This window comes from Rosa chinensis, chromosome 6 (genome assembly GCF_002994745.2).
Source record: "Rosa chinensis cultivar Old Blush chromosome 6, RchiOBHm-V2, whole genome shotgun sequence".
NCBI classification, from domain to species: Eukaryota; Viridiplantae; Streptophyta; class Magnoliopsida; order Rosales; family Rosaceae; genus Rosa; species Rosa chinensis.
Window position 1 is genome coordinate 2,595,691 of NC_037093.1, and position 18,237 is coordinate 2,613,927.

At 37.9% G+C, this 18,237-nt stretch overlaps 1 protein-coding gene and 1 pseudogene across 5 annotated transcripts; both read left to right on the plus strand.

The window, feature by feature from the left end:
• The first annotated feature begins 2,268 nt into the window (after positions 1–2,268).
• LOC112168720 lies at positions 2,269–3,365 on the plus strand (annotated as a pseudogene).
• Positions 3,366–10,505: 7,140 nt separating this feature from the next.
• LOC112169507 (TMV resistance protein N-like) lies at positions 10,506–17,890 on the plus strand. Of its 5 annotated transcripts, none has more exons than XM_024306544.2 (7): positions 10,506–11,029; positions 11,150–11,242; positions 11,680–12,328; positions 13,398–14,042; positions 14,249–15,338; positions 15,448–15,726; positions 15,827–17,890. In XM_024306544.2, exons 4-7 carry the CDS (start codon positions 13,549–13,551, stop codon positions 17,777–17,779), a joined length of 3,816 nt encoding a protein of 1,271 aa, XP_024162312.1. In that variant the 5' UTR covers positions 10,506–11,029; positions 11,150–11,242; positions 11,680–12,328; positions 13,398–13,548; the 3' UTR covers positions 17,780–17,890. The 5 variants fall into 5 exon arrangements, with proteins under 5 accessions (XP_024162312.1, XP_040363844.1, XP_040363845.1 ...); XM_040507910.1 differs by having other exon boundaries at positions 13,401–14,042; XM_040507911.1 differs by having other exon boundaries at positions 11,683–12,328.
• The last annotated feature ends 347 nt before the right edge of the window (positions 17,891–18,237 follow it).

The window sequence follows — 18,237 nt, forward strand, 5'->3', positions numbered from 1 at the left end:
GTGGGCTAAAAAAATTTTTTAATAAAAGTTTACTAATGCTTTAATTTATTTATTTTCCTAAGTTTTACTAATAACATGTTTTATTCTTTCCTTACATTAAACCACACCATATATTAATTACATATTAAATAATCAAATAGCTAACTGATAAAAAAAAATCAACATTATAACGTTTGATAGAAATTCGATAACAAAAGTCTAAGACAAAAGAACATATCTACTCAAGTTGTGCTCTTGAATAGAACCAAAAATCTTTAATTATTGAATTTGTATCATAACTCTCAGCCAACTCTTATTCTGACCTAATTTACCTAAAAAAAGCAAACTTTTTATGCGAATATGTCTCTTAAAGTAGAATAGAAAATAAAACACAATCAAATACTTCAAGCAAAGAAATTACATAGATATGACCCTAAAAAAATTAACATATGGGCTAACTTTAGAAATTTGCTACTTTTTGATATTTAGTGTTTTTTTTTAATATTAAGCTATAAATTAATGTTTTTTCAAATTTGGGGTGGGCTGTAGCCCAACAGAGCCCATGTGTAGCTATGCCTTTGTGCTGAAATCTTCACGGTCTATATCTACTTCTCTCTAGAGTCAAGTTCCTCACCACATTACTCCTATTCATTCTTGATATTTTATTTTGAAGTCGATTTTCATCCCAACTTCAAATTCCCACGAAACCCAAGTTAAGCTCCAATTGATTCTAACTCCTATTTTTGTGTTTGTTTTTACAATTTTAATTTGCTTGCATGTGTTGCTATGTTTCTGTTATCTGTTTCAACATCAACTTTTTTTTTTTGTCATCTTTTTCTCTGGTTAGTATTTCTGCAGCTCTGCTCATGATTTATTATTGTAAAAGAGGCACCAGTTCCTAATTGATCGTGGATTTATATTCAGAAGTTCTTATGTAATTTTGGAACATATATACTTGCATAACTTAGGCACTCACTAATTTTAATCATAACTTTTAGTCAAATAAGGTGTATGGAGAAGTGTTATGGAATAGTATATGCATTTGCAGCTGCTTCTAGAGTGTTTCACTGTTTTGTGTCTCTGTTTATTTAGATACCTGAACAAGAGAAAGCAGAGGAATAAACAACCACTTAAACCAAACCAGTTAATGTTTGCTGCTTCCCTAGTTAATTATACAACTCTTTTTGGAATGAATATTTATTTATAGTGGATTGACTAGGAAATTATTCATCTCTTCTATGTTTTATGCAGTAGGGAAGGGAAACCAAGAAACACAATTGCATGTTTTCCATGATAGTTAATTCCAAGCCTTGAAATTGTGTTGAAAGCTTCTCGGGTTACTCCTCTATAAGTCCTTGGACATGTACTCTTCCACAAGTAAGAAAGTAGGTTTTATCGGAAATGAGTGCAGAAAGAACCTCTTCATCTTCCCCCCTTCAACTCCTCAGTGGAAATATGATGTTTTTCTGAGCTTTAGAGGTGATGACACTTGCAAGGCTTTTACAGACCACTTATACACTACATTGGAACATCAAGGAATCAACACTTTCAGGGATGATCCTGAACTTCGAAAAGGGGAGGCTATTTCTCTGGCACTTTTTGTTGCAATTGGAGAATCAAGATTTGCCCTCATTGTTCTCTCAAAAAATTATGCATCGTCAACATGGTGCATGGATGAACTTGTAAAAATTCTTGAGTGCATGAAAGCAAGAGGAACTGTGCTGCCAATTTTTTATGATGTTGTTCCCTCTGTTGTACGAAAGCAAACAGGGAGTTTTGGAGAAGCCTTCACTAATCATGAAGAAGGGTTTAGCGATAACAAAGAGAAAGTGCAGAGGTGGAGATCTGCATTAACTAAAGTGGCAAGTTTCTCAGGGTGGAATTCAAAGGAATGGTATGCATATACTCTTTTCTCTAATTTACACATAGTTAAGTTTTGCGCTCTTCATTATGTTATTCACAAATAATATAGGCAGATAATCATTTAGCTTATGAGGCTTTTTAAATGTCATTACAAGTATATACAGAAATCAAGTCCAATGCAGAGACATTTTCATAAACTAAATTCCTGATATGTTTGGTCTATTCTATGTTGTAGGTATGAATCAAAGCTCATAAGAGATATTGTTGAAGTTATATGGACAAAATCGCAACCTACATCTTTCAGTTATGCAGAAAATCTAGTTGGAATTTACTCAATTGCAGCCAGTCAATTTCCTTTTAGATGTAGGGGTGGATGACGTTTGCTTCATTGGTATATGGGGAATGGGCGGGATTGGTAAGACTTCTATGGTAAGAGCAGTGTATGAGAGAATCTCTCATGAATTCGAATTCAGTTTCCTTCTTACCGATGTTAGAAACTCTGTTGAAAAAAGTGGTCTACTTAATTTACAAAAGCAACTTCTCTCTGTGATTTGGACAAAGGATGGCAACATATCAGACCTTCATGAAGGAGCCACGATTATAAGGAGGTTGTTAGGCCACAAAAAAGTTCTTCTCATTCTTGATGATGTGAATGATTCAAGTCATTTAAAATATTTGGTAGGAAATGGCGAGTGGTTTGGTTCAGGCAGTAGAGTTCTTATCACAACTAGAAATGAGCATTTGTTAATTGAACATGGAGTGGAGAGAAGATTGAAGGTTGAAGAATTAAATGATGATGATTCTCTTCAGCTTTTTAGCTGGAAAGCATTCAAAAGAGGTTACCCTGAAGAAGATTTTCTTATTTTGTCAGAATCTTTTATAAGTTATATGCCAAAGGTCTTCCTTTAGCTCTTGAAGTACTGGGTTCGTTTTTGCACGGAAGAGATCTTAGTGAATGGAACAGTGCACTGAGAAAATTGGGAAGAGTTTGTCATTTGAAAATTTTGGGTTATTATCACAAATGGTACCTGAACTTATCCTCTATTTTATCGATGGTACCTAAACTTCAATTTTAATCACCACCGGTACCTGAACTTTTCAATTTCATTTTAAATGGTACCTAAGACCACCTTCGGTCACTATTCCGGCAAAAAAGCCAAATCTAAGAGAAAAAAAAAATAAATAAAACAAGTTCAAGGCAAGTCTATTACCAAAAAATCATCACTATATATGATCGCAACCCTTGAAATCATCAAAAATCATCACTATGATCACCTCCCATGTCGTTTTTAGTCAGAATAGTGACCGGAGGTGACTCTAGGTACCATTTAAAATGAAATCGAAAAGTTCAGGTACTAGTTGTGATCAAAATTGAAGCTCAGGTACCATCGATAAAATTGAGGTATAGTTCAGGTACCATTTGTGATAATAACCCGAAAATTTTTGACATACTTAAAATAAGTTACAATGACCTAGATTCCAAAGAGAAGAAAATATTCCTAGACATTGCATGTTTTTTTTAATGGACAGGACAAGGATCGAGTAACAGAAGTTCTAAATAGTCGCGATTTTTCTGCAATTATTGGAATAAAAGTGCTCATGGAAAGTCCTCTCTTGACTGTTTCGCATGGAACACTAAGTGTAAGGAAATTAATCCCCTGTCACGCAAGTACTACTAGTAGAGATGGAAAGAAGAAATAAGCAAGCCAAGAAGACAACAAGTTTTAACGAGGTTTGACCAAAATCCATGCCTACGTCCTCAGAGAGTTTTCATCTTCACTATGAGAGAATAACACAAGTACAAGATACAGCACTCAAGTTTATACACAACTAGAGCACTCAAGTTTATACCCAACCCAAGCCTTGTATCCAATCGGATACCCTTTGTACACCCTCTCTCAATCCTAGAAGATTACTCTACCCCAAGAGCTATACACACCCTTGAACACAACTCACTTTGCTTCTATACATGAAGACCCTTAGAGTTGCTCTTTTCTCTCCCTATCTGGAGTTTGGGCTCTCTGCCTTCTCTCTCTTCTTGCTGCAACCTTTCATGCCAATATATAGGCAGTGCACTTCATGCACATGCAGCACATCACATGCAAGTGGAAGCAAAGTCAAGCTTGTAGGTATGAACACATGAAAAGCAAAGTCATGCTTTTCCATTTCTTACGGTGTGTTTGTATGCCACAATGTTTGCATGTTTCCTTTATTAATTAATGACAAAGACTTCAACCACCATACTATTTGTTCCTTCCTACCGACAAGGTGTTTCAGCATAACCAAATCAACAAACCATGGTTTCTCACCTCCACTTTTCCTTCTTTTATGCTTTCACTTTCCTTGTCTTCTACATGTTTTCCAGTCACTTTGTCTTCCACATGCATTCATCTTTCTTCTTTCTTTATCTCCTCCATTTAAGGAGGGATTTGCCCAACACTAAGGATGCATGATTTGCTCCAAGAAATGGGATGGGAAATTGTCCACCGGGAATCTCCTAACGAGCCGGGGAAGTGCAGTAGGTTATGGCTTCTTGAAGACATCAAACATGTCTTGACCAAAAATACTGTAAGAAATTTAGTGCAAGAATAATTTTAACTGGTATTTGCCAATACATTATATGACAATTCAGTCTACTAAATCTGCTTTTTATGGTATGATAAAATTTGGTTGATAGGGAACTGAAGCAATAGAAGGCATAGTTGTGGAGTAAGCCAAATCAGGAATCGAGGTGGAAATGACTCCGAAATCATTTTCTATGATGAACAAATTGAGATACCTGAAGATTAAGAATGGGAACCTGCCTAAAGGGCTTGAATATCTTCCCAATAGTTTACGGATTCTTGATTGGATAAGGTATCCGTCAAAATCTCTACCATCACATTTCAACCCTCAGAAGCTGCTTAAACTTAGCTTCTGTCATAGTTGTATTAAACATGTTCAGATAGGAACTGAGGTACACTATATCATTCTTTTATTACTTATACTAATTGTGGAATATATCATGGAAGCTAATTTTTTTCTATGCTTTATTTTACTTGACATGCAGCCTTTATACAATTTGAAAACCATGAATCTGAGTCACTCTCTGAATCTTGTCAACACAACAAACTTCAAAGGTATGCCATATCTCGAGTTTCTGTTTCTTAAAGGTTGTATAAGATTGAATGAGGTTGACCCGACAATCGAAGTGCTTGAAAGACTTACTGTGCTGAACTTGAAAGATTGCAAGAATCTTGTGTGTCTTCCAAGCAGTGTAGGTGGCTTAAAATCTCTCAAAGATCTCAATCTTTCTGGTTGCTCAAAGGTTAACAAATTGCCGGATGAGTTGGGTCATGCTGACTGTTGGGAGAAGCTTGATGCGAGTGGAATTGGCATAAGAGATGTGTCATCCTCTATTGGTCTTTTGAAAAACCCCAAAGTATTATCCCTTGGTGGATGTAAAGGACAATCGCCTAAATCATGGAATATGATCTTCCATCTTTTTCAGTTATTGCGAAGAAATCGCATTCCGACAGGATTGTCGTTGGCTTGTTTGCCTGGTTTACATTCATTAACCAAACTGGATCTGAGTGACTGCAATCTTTATGAAGAAACAATGCCCAATAATTTAGGATGCTTGTCTTTATTAAGAGAATTAATTCTCAGCAGAAATCAATTCATTAGACTACTCGAGAGCATCAGCCAACTCTCTAGACTTGAAGTACTTGAGTTGAATTGGTGCGTCAAACTTCAGACATTACCAGAGCTTCCATCTCATGTATGGGTAAACGCTGACAACTGCATTTCATTAGATACATTGGCCAATCAAATAGGACATGATGTAATTCGGTGCTAGTAGGAAGATTTGTTAACTGTTTCCAAATGGGGGAGAATGAAAGCTATAAGAGTATAACACTTTCATTGCTAACACGCTACCTTAAAAGTGAAGCATTTTTAGACCATAAAGGATTTCAATTTATTGTCCCTGGGAATGAAATTCCAGAGTCGTACAATCACCAAAGTGTGGGGTCTTTGATAAATGTAGAGCTGCAGCCAGGTTGGTTTAGTGAAAAGTTGATGGGATTCACCTTCTGTTTCGTTTTTAGATTCCTCCAACCAGACCTGCCTTTGAATGTCATTGGCATTTTTTGCGAAATGACAACCAACAGAATACCCTTCGGTGGCGGGGTACATTTGTTTGATAGGAACGGGGGTCAACCAATGTCGGATCACATTTGGTTCTTCTATGTGCCCCCCCCCCCCACCCCCAACAACCTGTATGGGCCCCCCAACAACATGAGTGGCAGGCAAGATATCTACTATCAGCTTGTATTCTCATTTGTACCCATCAACATTTTGTCTGGTGAAGTAGTGGAAAATGTGCAAGTGAAGAAGTGTGGGGTCTGTGTGGTATATGAGGAAGATGTGGAGGAGCTTTGGGAAACATTATTGAAGCAGAGCAATACCAAGCGAGGTCTTCAACACTCTAATGATGAATATGATGATACAGCATCTAGTAGTGCAAGTCAGGCTCATCCAAAAAGAATTAAACAAAGTCCACCTTCATGGCGCAGGACCTAGTGGAAGCCCTTTTATTCATGACCAAAATGGTCCAGAAACATGGTTAATGTTTTTTTTTTCTTCCCTTTTTTGTGAAAAATAATTATTTTCTTCGAATGAACACATGTGTCTTGTGTCCTGATAGTTAATTATGCCTACTGGTGGCTCGATGATGCAGCAATATTTATTTTATTGCAATATATTTGAAAAACAAATTAGCATATAGATGGCAATTACAATAAATGAAAATGTCACTCATCTTCAAGAAGGATAATACTTAGCTGACTATTCTTAACCAACCTCTCTCATTGTGCAACACGTGTACTTTTTGGTTTTTGATTTTTTTTTTTTTTAACTTAAGCATCTGATAAAGGTACTCTTCTTCTCTCTATCAGTTCCACTTCTACGATGTAGTTCCACAATCCAATTAAACCTTCAATTGAAGAACCGATCAATTGAAGCAACACAAACCAAAAAAAGCTCTAGGCTTCGTCTCTCTCAAGCAACACTGAAACTGCCTTCATTGGCGAGGGTGTAGAAAGATAGGTATCTGCCTTCTTCGGCGACGAGGAGGAGCTCTCTGTCTTCACCTGTAGTGGGTCATCAGGGAGGTCCACATATATTGAAGGATCAATGGAAAAGAGGCATGGCTTCTAAGAAATTGAAGAATTGGAAGTAGTTGATGGGAAAGAAAGGAACACAATGAGATGTTTAGAAAAGAGAAGGAAAAAAAAAATAGACACGTGTTGAGCGGTTGGAAAGACACGATAGGGTTGGATACGAATTGCTGACCATATATGGTCAGTTAAGTATTATCCCTCCAAGAAAATGAGGGCCAAAAAAATTTCTAAGACATTTTACATTTTTCGACGTCTTCCAATCCTGGAAATCAAATTTTCCACCTAGCTTGGAATTTGATCAGTTTATGTGATAAGCAATGAATATGATTCACCTTGATTTCTTTTACTATATTGATTGTACATTGATCTTTGATTGTATTGATTGTACATTGCTTGATCCTTAAGGTTTAATTGCAAATCTCCAGGATCTATACTGATCAGCAATCCTTTATTGTATTTATTGTAATAGCTGCTCTCCAGGATCGAAACTGATCAGCAATCTTGTATATAAGATTGAAATACATCAATGAGGAAGTGTGAAAAACACTTTACTCAAATATGCTTTATGGTATCAAAGACCTCTGTCTAAACGACAACCTCTTTCCTTATCTCTTTCTTGTTTCTTCCCCTCCCATGGCTACCCCCACCAACACCACCACCACCACCACATCAAACTTTCTCACCATCAAACTAGAATGAAACAACTATTCCTTATGGTTTGCTCAGATAACTCCTCTCCTGAAAAGCCGAAATCTCATGGGTTTTGTTGACGAAACAAAGCCTTGTCCTTCGGGCTTTCTTTGGAATGAGGTTGGTGAGCTAACTAACACCGTGAACCCAGCAGATGAGGAATGGATAGCTACTAATCAAATGATCCTAGGATGGATCAATGGCTCCCTCACACCTTTTGTCCTAGCCACCGTTTCTCGGTCCATTGATTCACCCACCACCTGGACCTCTCTTACATGGCGATATGCTTCCTAGAATCACAATTGTATTCTCCAACTTCGTGGCAACCTCCTCCGTACTACTAGAGGTGATCTTTCCATCTCCGATTGCTTGGATAAAGTTAATCAGATTGCTGGTACACTTGCTTTATTTGGGCACCCGGTTGATGACTCCGACTTGATTTCTATCATTATGAACAATGTTGGTCCTCTATATGAGAACACTATTAGCTCTGCCCAAGCTCGTGACATACCAATTACTTATGATGCTCTTGAAGCATTGCTTTTGGGAGCTGAAGGTTGTCTGAAAAATTAGGCTTTTGTTGGTCTGAACTCCCATTGCACTTCTAACTCACAAACATCAGATTAGTGGCTCTTGTGGATGTGGCACATTCTTTGGATCTCAAAGAGGCCGTCGAAACACCTATGGTCGTGGATCCTTTTCTGGTCCCTCCACCTATAGCCGTGGTTCCAGCTCTCGGTTTCCATATCATGGACGTTCTATTCTTAGTTCAGCTCTATCTACTCAACCTCCTTCTACCTGTGGCCCATGCCAAATCTGCAAACGCAATGGTCATACGACAATTGATTGCTTCCATAGACTCAACATGGCTTATGAAGGTCGAACACCAAGCACCCGTTTGTCTGCCTGTTGATACCCAAAAAAGCACAAAGCATGCCCTACGCACATTTCAACCCTGATAAGGAAATACACATGCAAACCGCATTCGAAAATACAAAAATTACATATCTTCTCTAACCATCATGCCACGCATGTGGACCCAAGACACAACTACTCTCTTGGGGCTTGCAGAAGTGGGTGTGGTGTGGAAGGTTACGGAAATACATAATGCTCATCTATTGATTTAGCGTTGTTAGTGATCTCGATCTTGGGCCTGAGATCGAAGCCCAATGACTTAAATTGATAGCGAATTGGTGTATATGAGATTTGGGCCAACCTTTCTCCTAAACAGAAATCCCAAGACAGAAAGCCTAGCTTTCTTCCTCTTTATTCTAATATTGCCTTCTTCCCCCGCAGCAATTACCTATACATAGATCGAACTAAAATCCTCAAGAACAACCAATTCCTTCTGCTAGGTAGTGAAAGGCAAACCTTGTGACCAGTTAAAGAATATTATCTTCTTCCTTAAACCATGAGGGCACAATTCTCAAACTTCCTCATCAGCCTCGTTCCAGGTTTTGTGCCACCGCAGCTGTTTTTGCTGCAATCTTTGTCGACGGCGACAATGTCCTTCTCCCTCTCCTAAAGCTTCATCTCTCAAGTAAGCTTTCTTTTCCCAGATTTTAAGGCATAAATCGTGTCTAGGTTGAAGAAGAAATGCTTTATCCAGAAATCATGTGTTCCCAATAAAGCCTATATAAAGGGAGATTTGGGACTGTAATGAGGAAGAGAGGTTTGCCAATGTAAAGAAACAATCCTGCATAATCGAGCAATACCCAAAATACTTAGAAACACAAAATAAAGCTCTCAAGCCTTTAAGAACACCCAACTCTTAGCCATTTTCTCCCAAAAACCACCTTCAAACCCATCTTCTAGAAACCAAATCCAGAAAACCCCCAAATTCTCTCACCGTAGTGTGTTTCTAGCTCCCACACCATGCTTCATGCTACCAAGCCCCATTCATTATCTGAATCGGATTATTGGGTCGATTTTGGCCTAGTCAATGTTTAATTCAAAAAGGACCCTCACACTGCCATGGCTGCTGCCACAACTTCTTGCCATGATCCCTCTGCTTGGCTTCTTGACACCGGCTCCAACACCCACATCACCAATGATCCTCATACATTAACCGATCCTAGAGAATACCATGGTTCCAACATAATTGGCGGCGTTGTCTCAGGTCAAGGTTGGCATATTTCAAAAATTAGAAATACATCCTTACCTTCTTCCCACTCTCCTATCACTCTTTATGATATTCTTTATTGCCCACACATGCTTCTGCCAATATCTTATCTGCTCATAAATTACTTTTTGATAACTCCTGCTATATTCTAATGTTTCCCAGTGCTTTTTATGTCAAGGATCTGAGCTCAGGGAGGACGCTTTTGGAGGCTCGGAGTAAAAATGGATTTTATCCCGTCAATAATGGTCCATCATCATCCAATAAATCGAGTCTTTTTCATACTTTATCAACAGATAAAGTTGCTGCGGATGTGTGGCACTCTCGGTTGGGGCATCCATCGACACAAATTCTTTGTTGTCTTGCATCTAGGATTTCTTTGTTAGACACTCATCATTCATGACACTGTCATTCGTGTCCATTAGGCAAGTCCACTAAATTGCCCTTTAATTTGTCTAAGTCTGTTACTACATTTCCTTTTGAATTAATTCATAGTGATGTATGGTCCTCTCCCACTCATCTTGAATTGATATTCAAATATTATGTTGTGTTTGTAGATGATTTTACATGATTTGCGTGGTTGTTTCCCATGAAAACCAAATATGAAGTACTTACCACCTTTGGCGCATTTATCACCTACATTGAAAATCAATTCTCCACAAAAATAAAAACTATCCAAACAGACGCTGGAGGTGAATACACTAGTCGTGCCTTCAAATAATTTTTGCTTCAAAAAGTCATTCATCGTAGACTCTCTTATACACACCATCCTGAGCAGAATGGTTTAGCAGAACGTAAATATCGCCATCCTGTTGAAACAACATTCACTCTTCTTGCCCAAACATTAGCAGCAGCACCACTTCAACCAAACCCAAATCCTCTTTCACCCGATCTCTCCAATACGGCCATCTCGTCATCTTCACAACCCTTGCCGCCGCCGGCTCTCTCACCAAATGACGCTCCCCAAATGCCCCCCCTCCAGCTCGCCAACTCCCAACCCCATTCTTCCTCCTCTCAACTGGTTTGGTTCGGTGGAGCGGTACAATGCTCGCCTAGTTGCCAAATTCTCTATCAAGAGTCGAGTCTCTCACCGCTATACTTTTATTCATTCTTGATCTTTTTTGTTACTGGCACGAATGACATGAACATCCATTGATCAAAAACTGCTATATTTGAAGTCGATCCGATCCGAACTTCAAATTCCCACGAACCCCAGGTTAAGCTCCAGCTGATTTCTATCTCATTTTTGTTCTTGTTTTTACAATTTTAATTTGCTTACATATGTTGCTCTGTTTCTATTCTCTGTTTTTCTTTTTTTTTGGTTGTCTTTTTTTAGGTTAGTATTTTTGCAGCTCTGCTCATGATTTATTCTAAAAGAGGCATCACTCCCTAATTGATCATGGATTTATATGCCGAATTTCTTATGAAGGTATGGAAGATACGGTATAGTTGGCACTCATTAGTTTTAATCATAACTTTTGGTCAAATAGGATGTATGGAGATCTGTTATGGAAGAGTATATGCATTTGCTGCTGCTGCTAATCTTTAACTGTCTATTGCTCTGTCGAGGGGTTTCAGCCAAAAATAAGAAAAAGAAGAATTTGTTTAACTGTCTGTCAATGAATCATTCTGACACCAATCGTTTTCTCAATTATATTTCTTTCTAGTTTAAAAGGAGCTAGTGTTTTGTGTCTCTGTATTTAGATACCTGAGCAACAGAAAACAAAGGAATAAAAATCGACCACAGAAACCAAACCAGCCAATTTTTTGTTGCTTCATAGTCAATTGCACAACTCTTGTTAGAATGAATATTTATTTATAGTCGATTGACTAGGAAATTATTAATCTTTTCTACGTTTTATGCAGTAGGGAAGAGAAACCAGAAAACACAAATGCATGTTTTCCATGATAGTTTATTCCAAGCCTTGAAATAGCAAGTGTTGAAAGCTTCTTGGGTTACTCATATCTGTAGTACTTGAACGCTTACTCTTCTATAAGTAGAATAAGTAGGTTTCATTGGAAATGAGCATACAAAGAATCTCTACATCTTCCCCCCTTCAACTCCTCAGTGGAAATATGATGTTTTTCTGAGGTTTGGAGGTGATGACACTCACTAGGCTTTTACAGACCACTTATACACTGCATTGGAACATCAAGGAATCATAACTTTCAAGGACGATCCTGAACTTCAAAAAGGGGAAGCTATTTCTCCAGCACTTTTTGCTGCAATTGAAGAATTGAGATTTGCTCTCATTGTTCTCTCATAAAATTATGCATCGTCAACATGGTGCTTGGATGAACTTGTGACGATTCTTGAATGCATGAAAGCAAGAAAAACTGTGCTGCCAATTTTCTATGATGTTGATCCCTCTTATGTACGAAAGCAAACAGGGAGCTTTAGAGAAGCCTTTGCTAATCATGAAGAAAGGTTTAGGGATGACAAAGAGAAAGTGCGAAGGTGGAGATATGCTTTAACTGAAGTGGCAAGTTTCTCAGGGTGGAATTCAAAGCAATGGTATGCATATACTCTTTTTTTTTTTTTTTTCTCTTTCCATTGCTTTACAACAGTTAATTTTGCTCTAGCTCTTCATTATGTTATTCACAAATAATATAGGCAGCTAATAAATTGAGCATCTGATGCTTTTTAAATGACATTACAAGAAAATGAAAGAAATCGAGTGCAATGCAGAGACATTTTCATAAACTAAAGCTCATTTTCCATAGCCAACTCCCGAGTTCATATGCCAACAGACCAATACGTCCATCATACCTGCCTAACCCCTATTCATCAGCTGATTTTATGTAAAGAGTCTCATGCCCATCTCGCAAACCTTGGCCATGACCTATACCATCTACAGAACCAAAATCTTGGTTACTCCCACTGCCATCATCCTATGCAAGCCTCTCTGATCCCAAATAAGAAAACACTCAAATGCGTGGCACCCAGCTAACATTGACTGGGCTCTTTTCAACTGCTGAAATTGACTGTTTTTTTGGAGACTTTTGGGCAGTAATGGTGTAGCGGCCGGGCTGAAAAGGCAACAGTGGAGTTGCTCTTATAAGTTTCCTCCTGCTAAAGTCTTCACCCACCAAATGATGATAATTTATTTCTCTCTCAAGATTCAAGTCTCTCACCACTTTGCTTCTCTTCATTCTTGATCTTTTCAAACTGCTATATTTGAAGTTGATCTGATCCCAGCTTCAAATTCCCACGAAACCCAAGTTAAGCTCCAACTCATTTCTATCCCATTTTTGTGTTGCTATGTTTCTGTTCTCTGTTTCAACATCAACTTTCTTCTTCTTCTTTTTTTGGTCTTTTTCTCTAGTTAGTATTTCTGCAGCTTTGCTCATGATATATTATGGAATAGAATATGCATTTGCAGCTGCTGCTTGTGTTTCACTGTTTTGTGTCTCTGTTTATTTAGATACCTGAACAAGAGAAAGCAGAGTAATAAACAACCACTGAAACCAAACCAGCTAATGTTTGCTTCTTCCCTAGTCAATTATACAACTATTTTTAGAATGCATATTTATTTATAGTGGATTGACTAGGAAATTATTCATCTTTTCAATGTTTTTTGCAGTAGGGAAGGCAAACCAGGAAACACAATTGCATGTTTTCCATCATAGTAACTTCCAAGCCTTGAAATTGTGCTGAAAGCTTCTCGGGTTATTCATATCGATAGTCCTTGGACACGTACTCTTCTACAAGTAGAAAAGTAGGTTTCATCGGAAATGAGCATACAAAGAACCTCTACATCTTTGCCCCCTTTAACTCGTCAGTGGAAATATGATGTTTTTCTGAGCTTTAAAGGCAGTGACACTCGCAAGGCTTTTACAGACCACTTATACACTGCATTGAAACATCAAGGAGTCATAACTTTTAGGGATGATCCTGAACTTCAAAAAGGGAAAGCTATTTCTCCAGAACTTTTTGCAGCAATTGAAGAATCGAGATTTGCTCTCATTGTTCTCTCACAAAATTATGCATCGTCAACATGGTGCTTGGAAGAACTTGTGAGAATTCTTGAATGCATGAAAGCAAGAAAAACTGTGCTGCCAATTTTCTATGATGTTGATCCCTCTGTTGTACGAAAGCAAACAGGGAGTTTTAGAGAAGTCTTTGATAATCATGAAGAAAGGTTTAGGGATGACAAAGAGAAAGTGAGAAGGTGGAGATATGCTTTAACCGAAGTGGCAAGTTTCTCAGGGTGGAATTCAAAGGAATGGTATGCATGTCCTCTTTTGTCTAATTTACACATAGTTAAGTTTTGCGCTCTTCATTATGCTATTCACAAATAATATAAGCAGATATTCAATTGAGTTTATGAGGCTTTTTAAATGCCATTACAAGAATATAAAAGAAATCAAGTACAATGCAGAGACATTTTCATAAACTAAATGCCTGATAAGTTTAATCTATTCTATGTTGTAGGTACGAATCAAAGCTGATAAGAGATATTATTGAAGTTATATGGACAAAATTGCAACCTACATCATTCAGTTATGCAGAAAATCTAGTTGGAATTTACTCAAGATTGCAGCCAGTCAATTTGCTTTTAGATGTAGGGGTGGATGACGTCCGCTTCATTGGTATATGGGGAATGGGCGGGATTGGTAAGACTACTATGGTAAGAGCAGTGTATGAGAGAATCTCTCGTGAATTTGAATTTAGTTTCCTTCTTACTGATGTTAGAAACTTTGTTGAAAAAAGTGGTCTACTTAATTTACAAAAGCAACTTCTGTCTGGGATTTGGACAAAGAAGTCCAACATATCAGACCTTCATGAAGGAGCCATGATTATAAGGAGGTTGTTTGGTGACAAAAAAGTTCTTCTCATTCTTGATGATGTGAACCATTCAAGTCATTTAGAATATTTGGCAGGAAACCCAGAGTGGTTTGGTTCAGGGAGTAGAGTTCTTATCACAACTAGAAATGAGCATTTGTTGATTGGACATGGAGTGGAGAGAAGATTGAAGGTCGAAGAATTAAATGATGCTGATTCTCTTCAGGTTTTTAGCCGGAAAGCATTCAAAAGAGTTTACCCTGAAGGAGATTTTCTTGGTTTGTCAGAATATGTTATAAGTTATGCAAAAGGTGTTCCTTTAGCTCTTGAAGTACTGGGTTCTTTTTTGCATGGAAGAGATCTAAGTGAATGGAGAAGTGCACTGAGAAAACTGGGAAGAGTTTGTAACTTGGAAATTTTTGATATACTTAAAATAAGTTACAATGATCTGGATTCTGAAGAGAAGAAAATATTCTTAGACATTGCATGTTTCTTTAATGGACAGGACAGAGATCGAGTAACAGAAGTACTAAACAGTTGCGATTTTTCTGCAATTATTGGAATAAAAGTTCTCATGGAACGATCCCTCCTAACTCTTTCAGATGGAAGACTATGGATGCATGATTTGCTCAGAGAAATGGGTCACGAAATTGTCCGCCTGGAATCTCCTACTGAGCACGGCAGGTGCAGTAGGTTGTGGCTTCTTGAAGATGTCAAACATGTCTTGACCAAAAATACTGTAAGAAATTTAGTACAAGAATAATTTTAATTGTTATTTGCTAGTACATTATATGACAAGTCAGTCTACTAAATCTTCTTTTTATGGTATGATAAAATTTGGTTGATAGGGAACTGAAGCAATAGAAGGCATATTTGTGGACTCAGCTGAATCAGGAATCGAGGTGGACGTGGCTCCGAAATCATTTTCAATGATGAACAAATTGAGATACCTGAAGATTAAGAATGGGAACCTGCCTAAGGGGCTTGAATATCTTCCCAATAGTTTACGGATTCTTGATTGGATGAGGTATCCGTCAAAATCTCTGCCATCACATTTCAACCCTCAGAAGCTGCTCGAACTTAGCTTGTGTCATAGTTGTATTAAACATGTTCAGATAGGAACTGAGGTACACTATAATCACCATATCATTCTTTTATTACTTATACTAATTGTTAAATATATCATGGAAGCTAATTTTTTTTCTTTGCTTTTTACTTGTCATGCAGCCTTTATACAATTTGAAAACCATTAATCTGAGTCACTCTCTGAATCTTGTCAACACCCCAAACTTTGAAGGTATGCCATATCTCAAGTTTCTGTTTCTTGAAGGTTGTATAAGATTGTATGAGGTTGACCCAACAATTGAAGTGCTTGAAAGACTTACTGTGCTGAACTTGAAAGATTGCAAGAATCTTGTGCTTTTTGCAAGCAGTGTAGGTGGCTTAAAATCTCTCAAAGTTCTTAATCTTTCTGGTTGCTCAAAGCTTAAAAAACTACCGAATGACATGGGTCTTTTAGAAAGTTTGGAGGAGCTTCATGTGAACGGCACCGCCATAAGAGAACTACCTTCCTCTATTGGAATGCTCGAAAGACTTCCTCTGCTAAAAATGAAAGATTGCAGAGATCTCGTGTCTCTTCCAATTAGTGTCAGTGGCTTAAAATCTCTCAAAGTTGTTAATATTTCTGGTTGCTCAAAGCTTGACACATTGCCAGAGGAGTTGGGCCATATAGAGTGTTTGGTAGAGGTTGATGTGAGTGGAACTTCTATACAAGAACTACCTTGCTCTATTGGGATGCTTGAAGGACTTGTTTCTATGTCCTTGAGAGATTGCAAACATCTTGTGTGTCTTCCAAGCAGTGTGGGTGGCTTAAAATCTCTCAAAGATCTCAATCTTTCTGGTTGCTCAAAGCTTGACAAATTGCCGGATGAGTTGGGTCATGTTGCATGTTTGGAGAAGCTTGATGTGAGTGGAAGTGGCATAAGAGAACTCCCCTCCTCTATTGGTCTTTTGAAGAACCTTAAACATTTATCTCTTGCTAGATGTAAGGCGCAGGCCCCTAAATCATGGAATATGATGTTCAACCCCTTTCAGTTATTGCGAAAAAGAAGTCACATTCCGGCAGGATTGTCGTTGCCTTGTTTATCTGGTTTGCATTCATTAACCGAACTGGATCTAAGTGACTGCAATCTTTCTGAAGAAGCAATGCCCAGTGATTTTGGATGCTTGTCTTCATTAAGAGAATTAAATCTCAGCAGAAATCAATTCATTAGACTACCCGAGAGCATCGGCCAACTCTCTAGACTTGAAGTACTTGAGTTGAATTTGTGCGGCAAACTTCAGACATTACCAGAGTTTCTCCAAGAGAACAATGTATGGGTAGAGGCTAGCAACTGCATTTCATTAGATACATTGGCCAATCAAAGAGAACATTGCAATTCGGTACTAGAAGGATATTTTGTTAACTGTTTCAAAATGGTGGAGAATGAAAGCTGTCAGAGGATAGCAATTTCATTGCTAACACGCTTCCTGAAGTTTCAACATTCTATACATGATAGATTTGACTTTATTGCTCCTGGAAATGAAATACCAGAGTGGTACAATAACCAAAGTGAGGGGTCTTTGATAACTGTAGAGCTGCATCCAGGTTGGTTTAGTAACACGTTTATGGGATTTGCCTTCTGTGTCGTTTTTAGACTCCTCAAACCACTCCCGCCTGGGGTTGAGATTGACATTAGTTTGGAACCAAGGGCCAATGGACAATACTTTGGTTCATCCCCTGTTCTGTTGTTTAATAAAAAGTGGGGTCAACCTGTGTCAGATCACATTTGGTTCTTCTATGTGGGGTCAACCTGGGGTAGAGTCACTGAAGAATGGCAGGACATCTACTATCAGCTTGTATTCTCATTTGAATCTTATGGAATCGATGAGGAAATTTTGCAAGTGAAGAAGTGTGGGGTCCGTATGGTATATGAGGAAGATGCAAAGGAGCTTTGGGAAACATTGTTGAAGCAGAGCAATGTTAGCATTAATACCAAGCGAGGCCTTCAACACTATGATGGTGATGATGCATCATCTGGTAGTACAAGTCAGGCTCATCCAAAAAGAATGAAACAACTCCACCTTGATGGGGCAGAACCCAGTAGAACCCCTTATATTCATGACCAGAAACATGGTTAATGGTTTTTTTTTTGTTATGTTTTTTTTTTTTTGTTATAAAGAACGGAAACCTGATTGTAAATTCATGGTTTATGCCTGCTGGTGGCTCGATGAAGCAGCAATATTTAGTTAGTTCAAAATTTTGAATGTCTCTTTTATTTTATTGCTATATATCATGAAAAATAAGTTGGCACATAATTAGTAATTACGATAAACAAAAAAGTTACTCATCTTGCTGTACAAGAAAAGGAGGGCCGATCAAATATTTAAGTATGCTGTACATTTTTTGGTGTCTTCCGATCTTGCGAATCAAATTATCTATCCAACTTGGAATTTAGCTAATTTTTTTTTTCTGCACTTATTAACTTTTGATGGAACATTTAAAATGTCGTTAAGCTCTTATGCCTCGTATGTGTTTCCATAAAGTCAATAATTATTCCGGCCATCCAATTATTTCAGTTTCATGAACCAGAATCCCT